The sequence below is a fragment of the Daktulosphaira vitifoliae genome, unplaced genomic scaffold (assembly GCF_025091365.1).
Source record: "Daktulosphaira vitifoliae isolate Bord-2020 unplaced genomic scaffold, ASM2509136v1 Scaffold_3, whole genome shotgun sequence".
Classification (NCBI taxonomy): domain Eukaryota; kingdom Metazoa; phylum Arthropoda; class Insecta; order Hemiptera; family Phylloxeridae; genus Daktulosphaira; species Daktulosphaira vitifoliae.
In genome coordinates this window covers 38,680,083-38,697,587 of record NW_026099574.1, presented here as the reverse complement: position 1 = coordinate 38,697,587, position 17,505 = coordinate 38,680,083, and the positions used below count along the sequence as shown (strand labels likewise).

Genomic DNA, 17,505 nt, shown 5'->3' with positions numbered 1-17,505 from the left:
AAAACAGATGACCAGAAATCTCATTTTTCATCACCGTCCTTTGGAAATCAAACTGCTGCTGTTGCTCCTTTTAAATTTGGCCAAATCAACCAATTGAGTTCAGCAATAAAATTGATATTTTGAAGCCACTAAATCCTCCAGAAGAATTAAATGTATTTGAGCTTTGACCAAACTTAATAGGGCCACTGTCATTTTTATTGGAACTAAACTGAAATGCATTAGTAGAAGCACCAAATTTAAATGGTTCAATTTTATTGCTGAACTCAATTGGTTGATTTGGCAAAGTAAATGTACTTCCAAATACAGCAGGCTTTTCACCACCGCCAAATTTAAAAGGAGCAACAGCAGCAGTTTGATTTCCAAAGGACGGTGATGAAAAATGAGATTTCTGGTCATCTGTTTTTTGAGCATTAAACTGAAACGCTGGTTTGTCTCCAAAACCTTGAGTTGTTGAGTTACCAAATGATGGAACAGTCTTAGCAGCAGAAAATTGAAAAGCATTGTTAGTTGTTTCTGTTGGCTTTTCATTGGTTTTAGTACTAGAAGTATTAAATTGAAATACAATTGTATTGTATTACTACCAAAAATCATGGTAGGGTTTGATGAGGCTTAAGGATGAGGTTTAATGTCAGTATTTTGACTGCCAAAAACTAATTTAGGTCCTGGATTATTGGGTGCTGGTACATTAGTATTAATTTGTTCTACTGATGAGTTTCCAAACATTGGAGGAGATCCAAATTGTAGTTTTTAAATTGTATTTATTTTATTTCAAGTAGCTGTTGTATAATCATATATTTTTAAAACCATATTGTAGATTAATACTTTAAAAATTTGTACAAACCCATGAATTACTACATTATTGTTTTTTTAAATTTGTTAATAATTGTGTTAATATTAAGAGTATCAGAATATTGATGTTGGCGTATAATATAATGAAATTTGCTGACTCAACCCATTCCACTACCGTGACAAGACAGTTTGAAAATGGCAGAGTGCAAGTCAAAACAACGATATGTCACAGCGAAAGTTTTGCAAACCACCTGTTAATAAGTAAATCGTAAATCTATGTAACCATTGTGAAAGTTATGTGTTAACAATTATTTTATTGAATTATAATTAAAAGTTAAAATAGAGTATCTGAAAATCAAGTATTGTCTCTTCTATCATTCATTTCTACCACATTTTTTCCGCTCACCATGTTACCAAAGCTTGTACAGAAATAATTACAGAATTTTACTCTTATTTAGAAACTTACTATTATTAAAAATGTATAAAAAAAAATACCCTCTTTAACAGTATTATTCTTTTTTTGTTCTATTTTCTCAATACTTGTGAAAGGTGTAGGTTCTGGCTCATCAAATAATTCATCTAATACACTTTTTATACTAATTCTTTTAAAAACTTGTGTTTTTCCACTTCTATTGAATATTCTACTAGGTGCAACTATTACAAGATCTCCAGCTAAATTAGTTTCTGTATATTTGTCAATTTTAATTGACTTATCATTATCATTGGTTAATAATACTGTTGAACCAAAACAAGTACATCTTTTACAATGTTTTCGGTAAGGAGAATCATCACCCTCTGGGTCTAAAAACAATAAAGAAATTTTTTAAAACAAAAAAACTTTTTATTAACTGAAATATTAAAATAATTTTAGTAAACTAACCAATAGGATATGTTTTTTTTTTGTCTTGATGACTGAAGAAATTTGCTTGAACTATAAGAACTCAAAATTTCATTATTGAGAGTTATAGGTTTTTTATATGAATGATGACTATTAACATCAGTATCACTCTGTCTCTTATTTCTAAAATGAAAACAGAATACATATTAATATTTAATCACGCATAATTATTAATTAGGAACTCAAAAATTGCTCATTATTGCCAAAATCTGCTTCCAAATAAAATACTTATATTTAATAAAATATATCACCAAATCAGTGTTCCCCGGGGATAAGACGAGTAATAAAATAATACCCTTACACAAGATTTAACCATCCTATTACGCATTCCATAAAACGCCCACGTAAAAGATTCTATCACATTAACCAATCAAATACAACAAAAAATATTTCAAGAATCTCACCCAGAGATCGCTAAACCAGTTTTGCGGGCTATAAAAAGGCAATTTTTCCCCAAATTCTGGGCTTCGCTTCTCTTACAGTGGTTCTTTTACTGCGTGATTCTTTCGCGGTTTCTGAATATCCCTCTAGCGGACACTGGGTCGCCTTGCCATTCTATCTCTGCATCTCTACGGCTCTCTGCAACTCTCAACCAAGATACACAAAGTGAATGTGCATGAGTTTATGTTTCATTCTTAGTTACAATTCTATATAAAATCTGCACTATTTTTACTCTCTTTCGTAATTACTGAAAATATTTTACATCTTATTTTCGGTTGAATACTTTTGGTGATATAAATATTCTAACACATATAAAATATTGGTGTTTATTTATTTCTTTTTATCTACATTTATATATATATATATATAAGCATACTAAAAGGTTACATGACTAGATTGCATTGTGTTCTATTACTTATTGAAGCGCCACATCCTGGCTGGACAGAGTACTAGCACAATAATATTATAGTTAATACTCCAACTAATTATAAGCGTACTCTAAAGTGTCTCTCCATTTATCGACTAGCCAGTCTGATCTCTGCCACAGTGCGGGCCATCGGAGTGTAGGACACTAACATAACTTATCGTGCATAAATCTATAGTACAGTCGCATCTAACCTAGGTCGTCCTATAGGTGATTGAAAAGAAGTAGGCTACATATCATAAGGGTCTTTGCATAAAGACAAAGATATTATTTGAGATCTCGCGTTGATATATCCAGCTACGAAATACAAATAAATCAGAGTCGAAATATTATACTAATCAAATAAACAACTAAAAAGTGTCTCTCCACTTATCGACTAGCTTGTCTGATCTCAGCCACAGTGCGGGCAATCGGAGTGTAGGACACTTGTATAATCTATTATTTAAAGAACCGAAATTGACCTCGCATCTACCCTAGATCACTCTTTGGACGACTGAAAAGACGTGGGCCACTTGGAAATAATTTATTGCACAGGACTGTTATGTTATTTGAATTGTTACATCAACTACATCATTCATCTCAAGAGAATATCTGCCTTATCAGGATAGTCAGAGGTAAGTGAAACATTTGTTTATATAATAAGTCTATAATAGATCCTTTACTGAAGAATTTTTAGTAATAAACAATTAGAACAAGATAGGTCATTGAGAATAAACTAAAATATTTTTAAAAAGAAATACGATACTTGTGACTCGCCGGAAATTAGTGTACGCGTTTCTGTGCAGGAGTTAGATAGTGACCCTTCTTTATAATTCCATATTATTCACATATTAGACGTCTTTACACAAGCATATGTACCCCGAGATCCCTTTCTATTTCATTTTATTGTAGTCACTGCCCGGTATCTATAGCCACTTTTACTTTCCATTGCTGTCCATCCTTTTTACACTACGCCCGCTACGATTATTATTTTCTCATTGGTCACCTGTGTTACATTTCTTTCCTTTCCCACCTAACAACATCCCTTTGCTACCACCACTACCATTGTACTTCTTTTTCTTTATTACAGTTGATGGTGTTTCACATTTTTAATATATTTTTTTTTAGAACCAAATACCAACACAAAAATCAAAATTTTACTTTCCAGTAAGCAAGCTTCTGTATAACTTAATAACAAATTTATTATATTATAAGTCAAATTATTACCATAATAGTTAATTTATGGATAAACTAATTTTATGATTTCCTGTACATATTAATATAAAAAGTATTTTCAATGTTTAAAAAAGTAAATTATTATATGCTTACTGTTTTTTATCAAAAATAACATGATTATTCTTTGGTGTCATATATGGTGAATGTGAAATTTCTCTATTTGTTTTATCTATACCATTCAATGGAATAATTCGGTCATTTGACTCAATAGCATTTTTACGGTAATTTACAAAATTATCAAAATCAAACTATTAAAAAAAAATTAATTTTAGTATATTTATGATAAATGTCTTTACTTTATCAAATTTTATTAACATAGAAGTATACCTCTTGGCTAGTTCTGTTTCTTACACCAAAATTTTCTAATGTTTTCATTAATTTACGCTTTTTATCATTAGGATTTTCTCTACTAAATTTTGAAACTCATGTGGAGTAGAATTACTGTTACTAGAATTGTTTCTAAAAAAAGTTATTTGTCAAATTAAAAGTATTTCCTATTAAAAAATTTAATTATGTATCAAATATTATAAGAGGAACTTATAAACAACATAATTTCTTAATATAACATAATCTGAAGCATACGATACTGATAAATTTGAAATATCAGAAGTTGGCGTTGTAGATCTCATTTCTCGAGCTTTTTGAGCTATTCGATAACTAAATCCAGGACTTGTTACTTCAGCTATATTATAATTTGGTCTGCAAAATAAATGATATAAAATTTTTTATCAAATTAATAATTAATTTTTATACCATACACTTACCTAAATGGAGTATTATTTCCATTATTTCTTCGAGAAATAGACAATTTCTGGTTAAAAATATTAAGAGCTCTTGCCTCAGGACTATTGAGATTTAATGTTTTCCCACTAAGTGGATTCGTAGATTTAACTTTATCTGAATCAGACTTGAAATTAAAAAAATTTAAAAATGAAGAAAACATATCAACAGGATAACAACTATTAAAGTCGAAGATTATATTAGGCAGTCTCAAAAAATAATACGCGGAATAGAAAATGACGATTAATAACACGTAAGGCCTTGTTTATAGCATGGACAAATAAGTAAACAACTAAAAAGAAAAGATAAATCAAGTTAAAATTATTAAATTGAATACTCCGACGAACGGCAATGATACAAATCAACATGTGGGTAACCAGGAGCAACTAACCCGCCGAATACTAAAATCCTGCCAGGTGTGCATTATATATATATATATATATAAACATTAATTAATTTGTGTAAAACTTTTTTATCTACGTTGGGGCACTACCGACGTACGACATTAGTAAAACTCCAAAAGCAGTTTACCAGAAAATTATTCCCACTTGTAAATTAAATAATAATAATGGAAAAATAATATTATGACAACAAAATTACTTATGCGTTTTCACAATTATACTTCATTATAATCTACTTATTATTATTCAAAACAACAGGTAGACGAAAGAAAATTTAATAATCATATATACAATCTTTAAATTACGTGTTTTTAATAAAAACTACCTAACTAACATAAAATTTAAGCAAATTCACATGCAAAAAGCAAAATCCATATCTTACTAAAAACTATGTACGTGGAAATAAAAAAAGCAAAAAGGCTCATAAATCAGTCAAAAATAAAAAGATTTCAACAAAATTTTCAAAGTGTTTTTTAAATATCTCTAAACAGATTTGATCAAATTTTTTAGTTTTAAATCGAAAAACGCTAACGACAATTTGCATTATTGACAAATATTTTTAAACATTCACGGTATGTTATATCATATACCAAGGCTGCCAAAAAAGTCCAAGATGATCTTGGAAATTTTGGCTAAACAAAACCCAGGGCTGAACACGGCGATCTGGAAAGTCCACCATGAGACAAAGTTTGGCCCGAAAGGACAAACTTTGTTCCTAAGTGTGGACGAAAAGAGCATAGCCAAACTGGAGGAACTGAAGCGAAGTTTATATTTTAGAATGGTCAGAGTTTGCTTCACAGACTGTTGCCTAGAAGGATGTGAAAAAATCTACTTCTCAAAAATCTGGGAAGAGGAAGGCTGAAGAATCACCAGTGCCACTCGGAAAAGGAGGTAAGGCACAGGTAAGAAACAAACAGACGCACTTCACTCCTGCCTCGAAAGGGAAGGAAGGAAGTGTGTTACGCAAGGGGAAGGGACCTAGGAAACCGCCACCCTTAATAACGGCTTCATAACGGAAAATGTGGAGAGGGAACCTAAGGAACGGTCACCACCTGGTGACGGCGGGGGGACACCACCCACAGGGAGGTGTAAGAACATTTATTACTGTGTTCTTACAACTTATATTACACACGTTTTATTTCTATTTATTTAATTCGTAATACATATTAATTAGCATAGAGGGAGATGCTGATGTAACAATTCTACTCGTCTGTAACCCGGAGCTACTGAAGTCAAACTAACAAAGGGTAGTTGTGTTTGAGTGGCCGTTATAGGCATAGTTTTCAATATTATTACTTTAGTCTTATTTATATTATTTATAACTTAACTTGTTTTATTCAACGACCCGTCTATCGCCAATTGTCATCATAGCCAACCAACTCCGTCTCACTTGGATATACCTACTAACCAACTGTACTAGGATTCAGGTCAGACGTATTGTACATTACATATAACTTATATTTACTAAACATCTAAAATATAACTTTACTTTGTCGTTGACATAAAACAATAGTCTAATTTTATTTAATAATCTATCCCCTGTAACTAAGGTACACGATTGCCTGTGTCTCTTTCAGGCAATTAAAACTCATTTAAAGAGATAGGGACGATATTTGGGCAGACGTCGGGTAGCTTCCGATTCTTGGTTTTGACCAAGATTCTCAACTATTAAACATCTATACTTATCCAAACTATGCCACGTCCACACTGTGCTCCTGTTTTTTTTTAATAGTATGTGCCTTTGTCTTAGAAATCATTATTAATACAAATAAAATACAAATACTCAATTTTTGTACAATTTTCAGACTATCCTTTAAAATAAAGATAATATTTAAAATATAGTGTTGTTCTTAAATAAAAATTATCTTTTAAAAAATATCAAGAATTAATACTTTACTAACTACTTTACACGATTAATACCGTGTATTGGTATTAAAAATAATTTGCTAGTCACTAATATTCAGTGACACATAAAGAAAAAAGAAAAAATGACTCAATAAAATTAATAATTTTCAGCTACATTTGATAGATAACTAAGGTTGTATAACTAGATCTCCTATCGTCAACAGGATCCCAAGGGATCTAAGCGATCGTTTATTTTCGTACTTTCATATAATATATGAAACATATAATGTATTTTTCTTTTTATCAAACACTAATTAATTTTTTAATGCATTTGCTATAATTTTTAAGGTTGTCACCTTAATTTTTTTTTTTTGAATAGCAATAAAAAAATTTAACTAGCTAATAAAAAATGATCTAATTTAAAAAATAAATAACGATATCAACTTTTCAACCAGCATAATAGAGCTATTAATATTTATTTTAATTTTAAGTAATGGTGTTTGATAATATATCGTTTTATTTTTTACTAATTACACTTGTATGAATTTAAAATTAAAATTTATTTTGAAAAACTTAATATTTTTTATGTTAAATACACTTATGAGGTAATTTTAGAATAAGAGATCTTCTAATTGATTAGTAGTTTGTCGTTGTACCTAAATATGAATTTAATATCTTCAACCGTAAATTTTTTTTTTATTTCCTGAAAAATTTATTTGAATTTAAAACATTCCTGTGTAGTACTTTTATGATTGTATTATTTTAGTAATCATGTATTAAAATTTCTTTCTAATGTGGACTTACTTCCCTTGTTGTTTTTTCCCAAACTTTTTTCATCAAATTCGAATATACACTCACATGTTTAAAATATTTTATAAAAGCCATTCCAGAACAAAGTTGAAAAACATTCAAATTTTCATTGATTGCTACTTCAACTCGATTGAATATTTTAGTCATTAATTCTTCATCAATATTTGAATTAATTATACGGGCTATCCAAAGAGCGCTTTTAAAATCGACCATAGCTGTATTATCTAAAAAGTGAATAGTAACAATTTAATTCCTTTGTTTACTGTTTAGAGTTATTTAAATCGATAAAATTTTTTTAATTTTTCGAAAATAAAGTAATTTTATTTAAAATGTATTAAATAATTTTGATTGTGCATAAAAAAATTTAAATAACCTCAATAGATGCAATTTTCACGCGATATCTTCATAACGAAAGAAGTTTCACTTTATCCGTGCGTATTCGTAACATGCACTGGTACTAAATTACAATATAAAATATACTTTACAGCCGACCGTGACTCTCGATAATCTGTTTTTTTTCGGAGCCTCTATAAAGAAGTTTCACTTCAATAACAAACTTTTTGGGAAGTTTTTAAAAATTGTTTGTTTTAAAAATTTAAAAACTGAATGTTATTGTTATAATTTTATGTAAACAATTAAGTAAGACCAAAGTTTTCTAATATATATTTTTTGGGATTATTAGAATTGTGTGATTTCTGGTTATATACTAAATATTTGATGATGTAATCGTAGTACATTGCTTTAAATACTTTAATATCTGATTGCATAAACTAGTGGTTACCAATGTATTATTAGTTATCCGATTTCAGCTCATAAAAAATTTAAAGATCGGTTTGTCAAATTATTATAATTATCAAATGATGACTTAATTGGTATTTTGATTTTCTATTATGGTTTATTAAATTTTATTTTGTCAATATCATTGTAAAAAAACATTGACTGAATATCTAGGTCCCAGGATGACCTTTAGTATCCTACATGAACGTTTACTTAGTTAAATATAAAAGATGGGTCGATTGTGTTTTCACTAAAAGGTGAACAATGAGAAGACAATCCACTAAATGTTGATTATAGACAGGATTTTATTATATATACTGATACAGTCGCATTGCACTTCGAGCTTTACCGCTAGATGGTGACCGCGACACAGCTACCTCTCCTCGTCCGACAGGTCGCGCGACGTCGAGTGACCGCGGGTGACGCGAACCGATCCGGCGATATACTTGTACTTTACTTCCTCGCGTATAACTATCGTACACTTTTTATGTACTTCCTCACGTATATTAGTTTAAAATATATTTTGACTAATATTTAATCGTGTACTCTCGTGCTTTTCTTAACCTATGCTCTTTCATTACAAAGGGTTCCGTGAAATCTACACGAACCCAGGAGAAAATACGACATTCAAATACTCGTAATGTGGGTAAATCGGATGTTAGCGGTCGTGAAGTTACTCCTATCAAATTAATGTAAATGACACATTTACTTATTATTGATCGATTAAGCGTATTTATCGACAAGGTTTGTGGACCGTTGTGATCACTGCATTTATGCCAATGATGAATAATTAATTTTGACAAATATGATATTTTGGCCTATAAAATTCAGTGCTTTTGGCTTGTGGGTAATTCAGCATTAAATAATCGACTACCGACATATATTAAACTACGATCGTCGATAAACGGATGAGAAGACTGGCAATTGTTTTTCTTGATACGGATAAATCATGTGACCGTTCATAATGTAATTTACTAAATTTATAGCACTGCGAACACTGGACGATAACAAGAGTCACATTGTTCAGTTCAAAACGTAATAATTAATCGCTTTCAGTAGGTTGTTGCCGGCACTAGTTAATAAAGCGATAAATGTATGCGATGACTTGTATCACAGACTATATGACAATCATAGAGCTTGTTTTTTTTTCTATTGTTCTCGGTCAAGTGAACTATCTGTTTTCATATAGTCTGTGCTTGTAACATATGCACATACGATGAAAACCGCCTATATCATTGTATATTTACCAGCTAGACGATTTCGATGCTGTTAATAATTTTTTGATTTATGAAGTGAAACTTCTTTATAGAGGAAAAAAGAAAAACAGATTATCCAGCATCACGGTTTTTTTTATGCTCAATTTTATAAAAAAATTTTTATCTAATTTTTTAAAAAATTTTAAAGAACCACTATAGATGTAATTTTTAGGCGATATCTTCATAACGAAAGAAGTTTCACTTCATCCGTGCGTATGTTACAGAGACTAAACGCGACTTGTCGAAAGGTGCCTTCAACGTCATAATCCACGCAAGTTTATAGTTGTCACCTGAAACTGGTATTCCGCTTATTGCCTCTGATGCACTGTCTTTTAAACATCCAGCTAAATAATAAAACTTTTCTATGTCCGTAACATTAGGGCGCTGTTCTACAGTGGTGATAAAACGAAGGATGACTTTAAAAAAAGATAGAAAGATCTATTTAAAAATATCTCCATGAATATTTATTCTGCAACTATTATTTAATTATAGGTAGTGTGATGGTGTCACGTTACCATTATTGTGAGAATTTATTATAATAAAGTACAAACAGCATATCCGCTTCCTAAGACTGATGAATTAACAATTAACATTTATTTCTAAATTGGCAATAGTCCAAATTATTATAAAAACCCAAGAGACCTGGTCGTCTTGGTCATTCGACTCCAGAGCCTTGTGTCATTCATTAGTCTCAGTGCTCTGTTGTCACTGTCCGGCTTACTGCTTAAATTAAAGTCTGTGTTTTTTCATTTTTAACCTACTTACTCTCGTCCCCGTTATTTCAGAGTACTTGTATCTTGCACTTCGTCTGCACCTCATACCTAGATGTTACCCTTATTCCCTTCCTATAACAACGGCTTTTTGACACCCATAACTAACCCGGAGTTTCAGCCGAGTACGGTAACTGCTGTATGATTACACACACGTGAATACCTAGTTAGCAGACATAACATCAGCATCATACATACATCGTAGTCCAATTTACTCTTATTTGTGTTACGACAGTTGTTTATTATTTATTTATTGGTATTATTTGCGTCGTTTAATTCAAAAGTAATGAGTAAAATTTTGACTTTAAAAAACACAAGCCTTGATGAGGTGATTATACTGCAAGAACGCATTTAAGCCAAGGCTTCACGTAAGTAGTAACAATGAATAAGCAAACATCTAGCAACGCGGTTTTATCCTGGCTAGTAATATTTAGTTGAGAACTAAGTAGTGATATTTTCAAAGAATATATAGCTCTTGCCATCCATATCGCTTGGTGCATTGCTCCTGGTGGCCTAATTTTAAACTTTTTCTCTGAATCTCCTCCTAAAAATATTATTGAAAGTTCTATCAGCTCTCGATAGTCATCTCTGACAATTTTTTTTGTTAATTCAGCATGGTAAAATTCAAGTAGAGCTTCAATTTTTGTTGTGCTTATATAAGTTTCTACGAATTCTCTATAAAATTTTATCTCAGTGGGGTTGACATTTTTCCAATTTTCTTTAAATTTTTTGAATAGTGGAATATCGGGACTATTAGTCATGTGACTGATTTTTAATTCAAAAACGCTTTTTAGTGCCAGCTCATAAATATGATGGCGACAAGCAAAAATAAGCAACTCTCTATCAAGTCTTTGCTCTAATAAGGAACATGCGCCATTAATTCGTCCTGTATTGGAAGCTGTTGTATCACAGCATAAAATTAGCACTTTATCTTCAAGATTCCAAATAGCTCGTGCTTGTTCTTTACCAGTGGAGTTTTCTAATTTTGGCACAGAAATCAGTTGTATTAATAATATTTCATATAAAAATTGTTCAAATTTTAATTTGAATGAGTAATGAGTAAAATTTTCATTGGGGCGATCGTTTTATTGTTTTAACATGATTAATATTTATTTTTACAAAATATATGAGTAATATTGGTTAATTTCGTTTATCATCTGGTATGTTACTACAAAATTTCTTATGAAGTACGGTAATAATATTATTGTATTATCTACATATAGAGTAAAATTATTTAAATAAAATTACTTTTTGTTTAGAAAATTAAAATTCGAACAATTTTTATATGAAATATTACTTCTTATTATAAACGATTCGTCAGATATGATTCAATATTCGTAAATATCCCAATTTCGACAGTTTTGCAAAATAATACTTATTTTTCAATTTTTCTAGAAAACTAGTGGTTAAGTTTAGAAGAAAAATTATAGAAACTTAAGTTATACACAACATTTATATCTACAATTTATTTCCTATATTTTTTTTTGTGAGAGCACTAATTAACGAGTAAATGGCATATAACTGAAAAACTTCCCTTTTTTAACTAATTTTCAACCCCAAGTCGGCACGGGTTAAACTTGTTTGATCGACCTGAAATTTTTTTGTGTTCTTTTTCATATGTATACAAATAAATTTGAGGGGTATGCACTAAGCATTTCCGAAACTTCAAAATTCTGGGACACCCTAATATACATATTAAAAAGCCAGATAAATTTATTGGTATAGTTTACTTGGTATAGCTCATGGATTTGTAGAACAAAAAAAAATAAATAAAAAATTTCAATAAAAATTAATTTATACCCAGTGATTTTGTGGGTTCGAAAGATAAGAGTAGACCAGAGATAGAAAGCCCACCAAGGACCGAATAACAGTAAATAAACATTTCTGCTGCGTATCTGATTCATACCCGCGCCTATTGGAAGGTTAAATTAAATAGATAAATCGAAAACAGATAGTTTAAATAATAAAATACTACTTATAAATGCGTAGGAATGTAATTTTGCCGTGCACAGTGGTCTGAAAGCGAATTTTAGGCGCTCATAAGTCCCTTTTTAAAATATCCTCACAATANACCGAATAACAGTAAATAAACATTTCTGCTGCGTATCTGATTCATACCCGCGCCTATTGGAAGGTTAAATTAAATAGATAAATCGAAAACAGATAGTTTAAATAATAAAATACTACTTATAAATGCGTAGGAATGTAATTTTGCCGTGCACAGTTTGTGGAACATTTTCAAAAGTTAAGTTGAAAAAGTTAATTTTTTGTGAAAAAGTTATTATTTTNTTAAAATAATTATGAAAATTCAATTTTAGTATATTGCTTAGACAAAATATAAAATTTCAAGGTCACATGTTAATCCGGTCGTTAACTATAGAAGTTTGAAGTATAGATATGATTATATTACGGTTATTTTAACAAAAAAACCCAGCACAGGGGGGTCGNTAGTAAAAAAAATTGAAAAAATTTCGAAAATTAGCGATTTTTAAATTTGTAATTTTTTTGGAGGTTTCCCCCATTTACGGGGAACGAGGGAAATTTTTTCAATTTTGAAGGGTAATGTCTTCGACTAGATACGATTTGTGATCTTTTGACGTATCGTTGAAAGAAATCCGTTCTGTGAGAGCTGAGAAAAAGTGGTAACAGACACAAAAAAAAAAACACATCATAGTAAAACCAATACCTTCTCAGCTTCGCATCGAAGCTAAAAAGGTCTTTCGTTGTCAACTTTGTTAACAAATTAAAAATTTTGTTATCGAATTTTTTTTTAACGCCTTTAAACTTTATTTTTAATAAAATAAAAAAAAAATGTTTTGGCAAATTAATGATAGTTCTACTAAAATAGAGTATGTTTTTAGTAGTTTTAGAAATTAAAATGTATAATACTAAGAATTACACTATTTTACCTAAGTAACGATTCATAGATATTGTAGAGCAAGTATTCTAGATTTTAAAAATATAATTTTTTTTGGTGGCGGACAAAAATAATTGTGCATAAGGCTAATAAGATTATAACAATTCGTACATTTTTATTTGCAATTAGCTTTCATTTATTTCGATTTCTGATATTGAATTGTTAAAGTTATTTATTTCATTTTCCAATGAAAATGAAATAAATGAAGGGCCACATCCCTCCACAACCCACCTCTAATAGGCAAGAGTGTAAGGAAGGAGTACCCTAGCTTTTCCATTATCACTCTACCATAAAGTATTACTTTAATAGTCAATATTTTCAATTAATATTAATAAAGAATTTTTTTTTTAAATGTTTTACATACCATTATTTATTTCAATACGTACGCCATTTATATACTCTGGGCTTTCTGGTTCGAACTAAAATAGTTACTTTACATTAGTTATTACACTAGACGATTTAAAAATTATTTTTAATAATTATATGTATTTTACTTACTTTAAATTTTGATGATTTACTATCTTTTAATTTAAATGCATTGTTCAACTGCTGTTTTGTAAATGTACATCTAATTTCCTAAAAAAAAATATGATGCTCAATAATATAATTTATATCAACTATTTGTTTAGAAATTTCGTGATGTATAATTGAATGTTTTATAATGTTCAACCAACCAAAAATGTTGTTTTTTTCCAAGCTTGTTTCATGAAATTGACTATAATTTTAATTTGAACACGTTTGTTCAAATATTTTCTTAAACCAGTTTGTATTTGAAATGCCGTAATATATTCATCTGAATACACATTGCAGTTACTGAAAATGTTTTTAATATCTTCAAAAGAAAATTTATAAGAAAAATGGCGTGCAATATGTAAAGCTCCAACTAAATTTATTGCTGCTAACCCATCTAAAAAATATTATTTTATTATTAAGTACAATTTTGGCTGTAATTAATTACAACTAATTCTTCAATATTATACAATTATGTAACGATTTAAATTTTTCACATAGTTGAGTTTTTCTTAGGAATCTAATCATTTTTTTATTTTATTCCGAGTCTGCTCCTATCGTCGTACTTGAATGGACAATTTTTTAGTCTTGCGTTCTTCCGTGTATCTTCGGCTTTCCGTGAGTATATGTTTCACTCACTGTGATTTTTACTCCACATATTTCGCATACAGGATGATATTTTTTATTTTTATTTTTATTAAAATTAATTAATTTTATTCAATAAGATAAGTTAATATTTTTCATGTTATATATTAGTAACATTTTTTTTTTTTTGAGGTTAAACTACGCCATGTAATCATTTTAGTTAATAAATAGTACAACGAATATACTGTTTGAAAAAATTAAGATTGCTATGACAGATATATGTGTTCAAATGTTTTAAACTTTAATAATTAATTCATTTTTAGTTAATAATTAATAAATATTAATATCATTAATAATACTAATAAATCAAATTATATTCGAATAAACTTAAATTTAATGAACATAAAATCTAAATATTAAAGGTAAATGAAATCATGATATAACTCGATTCTACTTGATATCGATAATTTCCTTAATTGGTTGTAAGATATACTTTGTCATTGATTAATTAATTATTTTTTTATCTTTAAAATGGAGATGTACTATACCTTCATTGAATATTACGATAATTTTACTCCAATCGTCTACACATGAAATATCAACCTGTATAAATAAAAAATATTAATGTGAATTTTATAAATTATCGAATGTGATATGCGGACAGGTGATGTTTGCTTAGATTATGTGGGAGATCGTGTCAAGTGGAAGTTTAGGATAAGGGTGACCGACCCCAAGTAATTGGGATAAAGGCGAGGTAAAAGAATAAGAAGAAGATGTAATACCTAATAATCATAACATTAACTTATATTCTATTGCTGTTTTCATTTTATTTTGAAAACAGCTTTAATGATCATTAGTCGATAATAAATTTTACTAAATTATGGTTAGTGTTATTTTTTATGTTTTATAAAATTTGTAGAATTTTATGAAGTTATATGTGTTCATAAAAGATTATATTCCTTATTAATTGTTTATTTAAGATGTGTTTATTTTCCTCCTAACTATCGTGGGGGAACAAAAAGTAATTAGGTGGGTCATATTATATTATTCGGGTATTTGAATTGACTAGCTAAAACTGTTCAAAATGTTGGTATTATTTTAGTAAAAATTGAAAGTAATGATTAAAAAAATTATTAGGTAACTGTAAAATTAAGTAGAATATGGAGGGAAATCGGGCATTTAAAAAATATAATGTAAAAGTTGTAACGAATTTTACGTAAGATAAACAAAAAGAAATATAGGTATCAGGTTTAAAAAGTACTTAATAAACGTTAAAAATCAGAAAGTTGATAATTTTCCTGTCATTGAACTTATATTGACATATTACATTAAAACCATAACACTAATTAAAAACGTACATAATTACAAAGAACTTAGTATAAGGAATAGAAATGTTTAAAAATAAGAGAATATAATTAATTGGTATCTTGACCTCTGAGAAATTCATTATTTAACTTATGTACTACATAATATGTAGACTGAAAAAATGTGATGATATTTCTTAGTTATAGTTATTTTGTATAAGGTTAATAGGGATATATAAGGATTTTTTTTCGATCAGGGTGTCAGTATATATTTAGCATTGATAATGATAACATTGTCCACAAAATACGTATCTGCGATTTTAGTGGTTTTTTGAGTTCAATATTTTTAATATAACTTTAATTTTAAATAATATTAGCCACAAATTATCAATTTTATTATATCAACATTAATTTACAGATGTATTAAATATCTTAGATGGTATCTCTGTTGATAAAACACATAAAACTCACTTTTATATTTATATAATTGTAATTACGTTAAATATTGTATTAAATTATATTCATATAAATAAATTCCCATATTAATTTTATATATTATTATAACTAAAAATATATATATATATTTTTTAATCTTATTATTTGTTTATCTTAACGCCATTGTTACATTAATATCAAGTGCCCCTTACCAATATTTTAAAATAGCTATCTTCAAATTTTAAAATAATTTTAGTAAAAAAAATCATATTTTTTGTAATTCCGAAAAATAACATAAAACACATTTTAAATATAGATCTTTAGTGTCAAAATTGATTAAAAAAAAAAGTATAAAATGTTATGTAGTTATATGTGTTGTCAGTTACACCTTCTAGCATCTAATAGATGCAACAATAGCGATGTTGGTGTAACCATATTAATATAAAAATCCTTGATAGCGCATTCAATAGATGTATATCCAACAAAATTTTTAATTATATCTGTAATATTAATATATAGGAGAGACTGGGTCAAATTGTTTATTTAAAGTCAAAAAAAAAAACAAGTGTTGAAGAATTAACTAGGAATGAATTAAAAAGATTATAAAATATATTTAAAATTATTCAGTAAAAACAATTAATAACACTTTTAATCATTTTATTCTAAGGAAATTTAAAATTTGATGCTCAGTCACCATTCAAATTAAAATCAAATTATAGGTTTATAATTTTGAAGAAACGTAATCATGCATTACCGATAAAACATTTACGATTGATAAACCATAAACAACACATATACTTATTATTACACAATTTACTATTGACATTTTTGTCAAACTCAACAGAAACGTAACTTTAAAATATAATTACAGAGTATAGATTTTACAATTAATTTACAAATGCTTTGAAATAAATAAAATACTTAGGTATTTATTAAATATTTAGATATCTGTTTTTCTTAGCTATTAATAGTCTCAATTTGAAAAAATAAAATATAGTATTGCATTATTTTTTGATGTCACCAACTGTTACATTAATCAAAAAGTTTTAAGTTTCTTTTTATATAGATTAACAAATGTAATTCAGAATACTTAAATAATTCTAATTTATCAACTTTTTTTATTTTTATTAAATTTAGAGTAAAATAGTTTGTCATATATATTTTTTAATAAAATTTTCGATGTAGGTTTGAAAATTTTGATTTGAGAGGGACATTTTTCTTAAAATTGAAGAATTCCTTCAATAAAATAGTTAACAAAATTATTTGAAATTATATTCTCTCTAAATAAATTTCTGTTTGTGTCGCTGGGATAGTTCTTGGTACATATTTATCATTAAGCACTTGGTTT

The 17,505-nt window shown here is 28.5% G+C and overlaps 2 protein-coding genes across 3 annotated transcripts; both read right to left on the bottom strand.

Moving 5' to 3' along the window:
* Positions 1-1,286: 1,286 nt before the first annotated feature.
* LOC126900250 (uncharacterized) lies at positions 1,287-7,155 on the bottom strand. Of its 2 annotated transcripts, XR_007702823.1 has the most exons (5): positions 4,532-7,155; positions 4,095-4,466; positions 3,861-4,015; positions 1,670-1,810; positions 1,287-1,590 (listed from the first exon to the last, which is right to left on the bottom strand). XR_007702823.1 is itself a non-coding variant. In XM_050675831.1 (4 exons), exons 1-3 carry the CDS (start codon positions 4,708-4,710, stop codon positions 4,142-4,144), a joined length of 381 nt encoding a protein of 126 aa, XP_050531788.1. In that variant the 5' UTR covers positions 4,711-7,155; the 3' UTR covers positions 3,861-4,015; positions 4,095-4,141. The 2 variants fall into 2 exon arrangements, 1 of the variants encoding a protein (XP_050531788.1); XM_050675831.1 differs by lacking the exons at positions 1,287-1,590; positions 1,670-1,810 and having other exon boundaries at positions 4,095-4,226; positions 4,350-4,466.
* Positions 7,156-7,251: 96 nt separating this feature from the next.
* LOC126900244 (uncharacterized) lies at positions 7,252-17,051 on the bottom strand. Its single transcript, XM_050675823.1, has 7 exons — positions 16,912-17,051; positions 14,967-15,021; positions 13,998-14,230; positions 13,822-13,899; positions 13,688-13,742; positions 7,598-7,827; positions 7,252-7,496 (listed from the first exon to the last, which is right to left on the bottom strand). The coding sequence occupies exons 1-7, from the start codon at positions 16,981-16,983 to the stop codon at positions 7,422-7,424; spliced, it is 798 nt and encodes a 265-aa protein (XP_050531780.1). The 5' UTR covers positions 16,984-17,051; the 3' UTR covers positions 7,252-7,421.
* Positions 17,052-17,505: the final 454 nt, after the last annotated feature.

Bases quoted from the DNA above. Each gene is read 5' to 3' on its own strand.
- LOC126900250 (XM_050675831.1), bottom strand. From the start codon at position 4,710: ATGTTTTCTTCATTTTTAAATTTTTTTAATTTCAAGTCTGATTCAGAT. The intron at 4,467-4,531 runs GTAAGTGTATGG...TTTATTTTGCAG, and splicing joins GGAAATAATACTCCATTTAG to ACCAAATTATAATATAGCTG. The intron at 4,227-4,349 runs GTATGCTTCAGA...AACTTTTTTTAG, and splicing joins ATTTCAAATTTATCAGTATC to AAACAATTCTAGTAACAGTA.
- LOC126900244 (XM_050675823.1), bottom strand. From the start codon at position 16,983: ATGTCAATAGTAAATTGTGTAATAATAAGTATATGTGTTGTTTATGGT. The intron at 13,900-13,997 runs GTTGGTTGAACA...ATTTTTTTTTAG, and splicing joins GGAAAAAAACAACATTTTTG to GAAATTAGATGTACATTTAC. The intron at 7,497-7,597 runs GTAAGTCCACAT...TAAATTTTTCAG, and splicing joins GGGAAAAAACAACAAGGGAA to GAAATAAAAAAAAAATTTAC.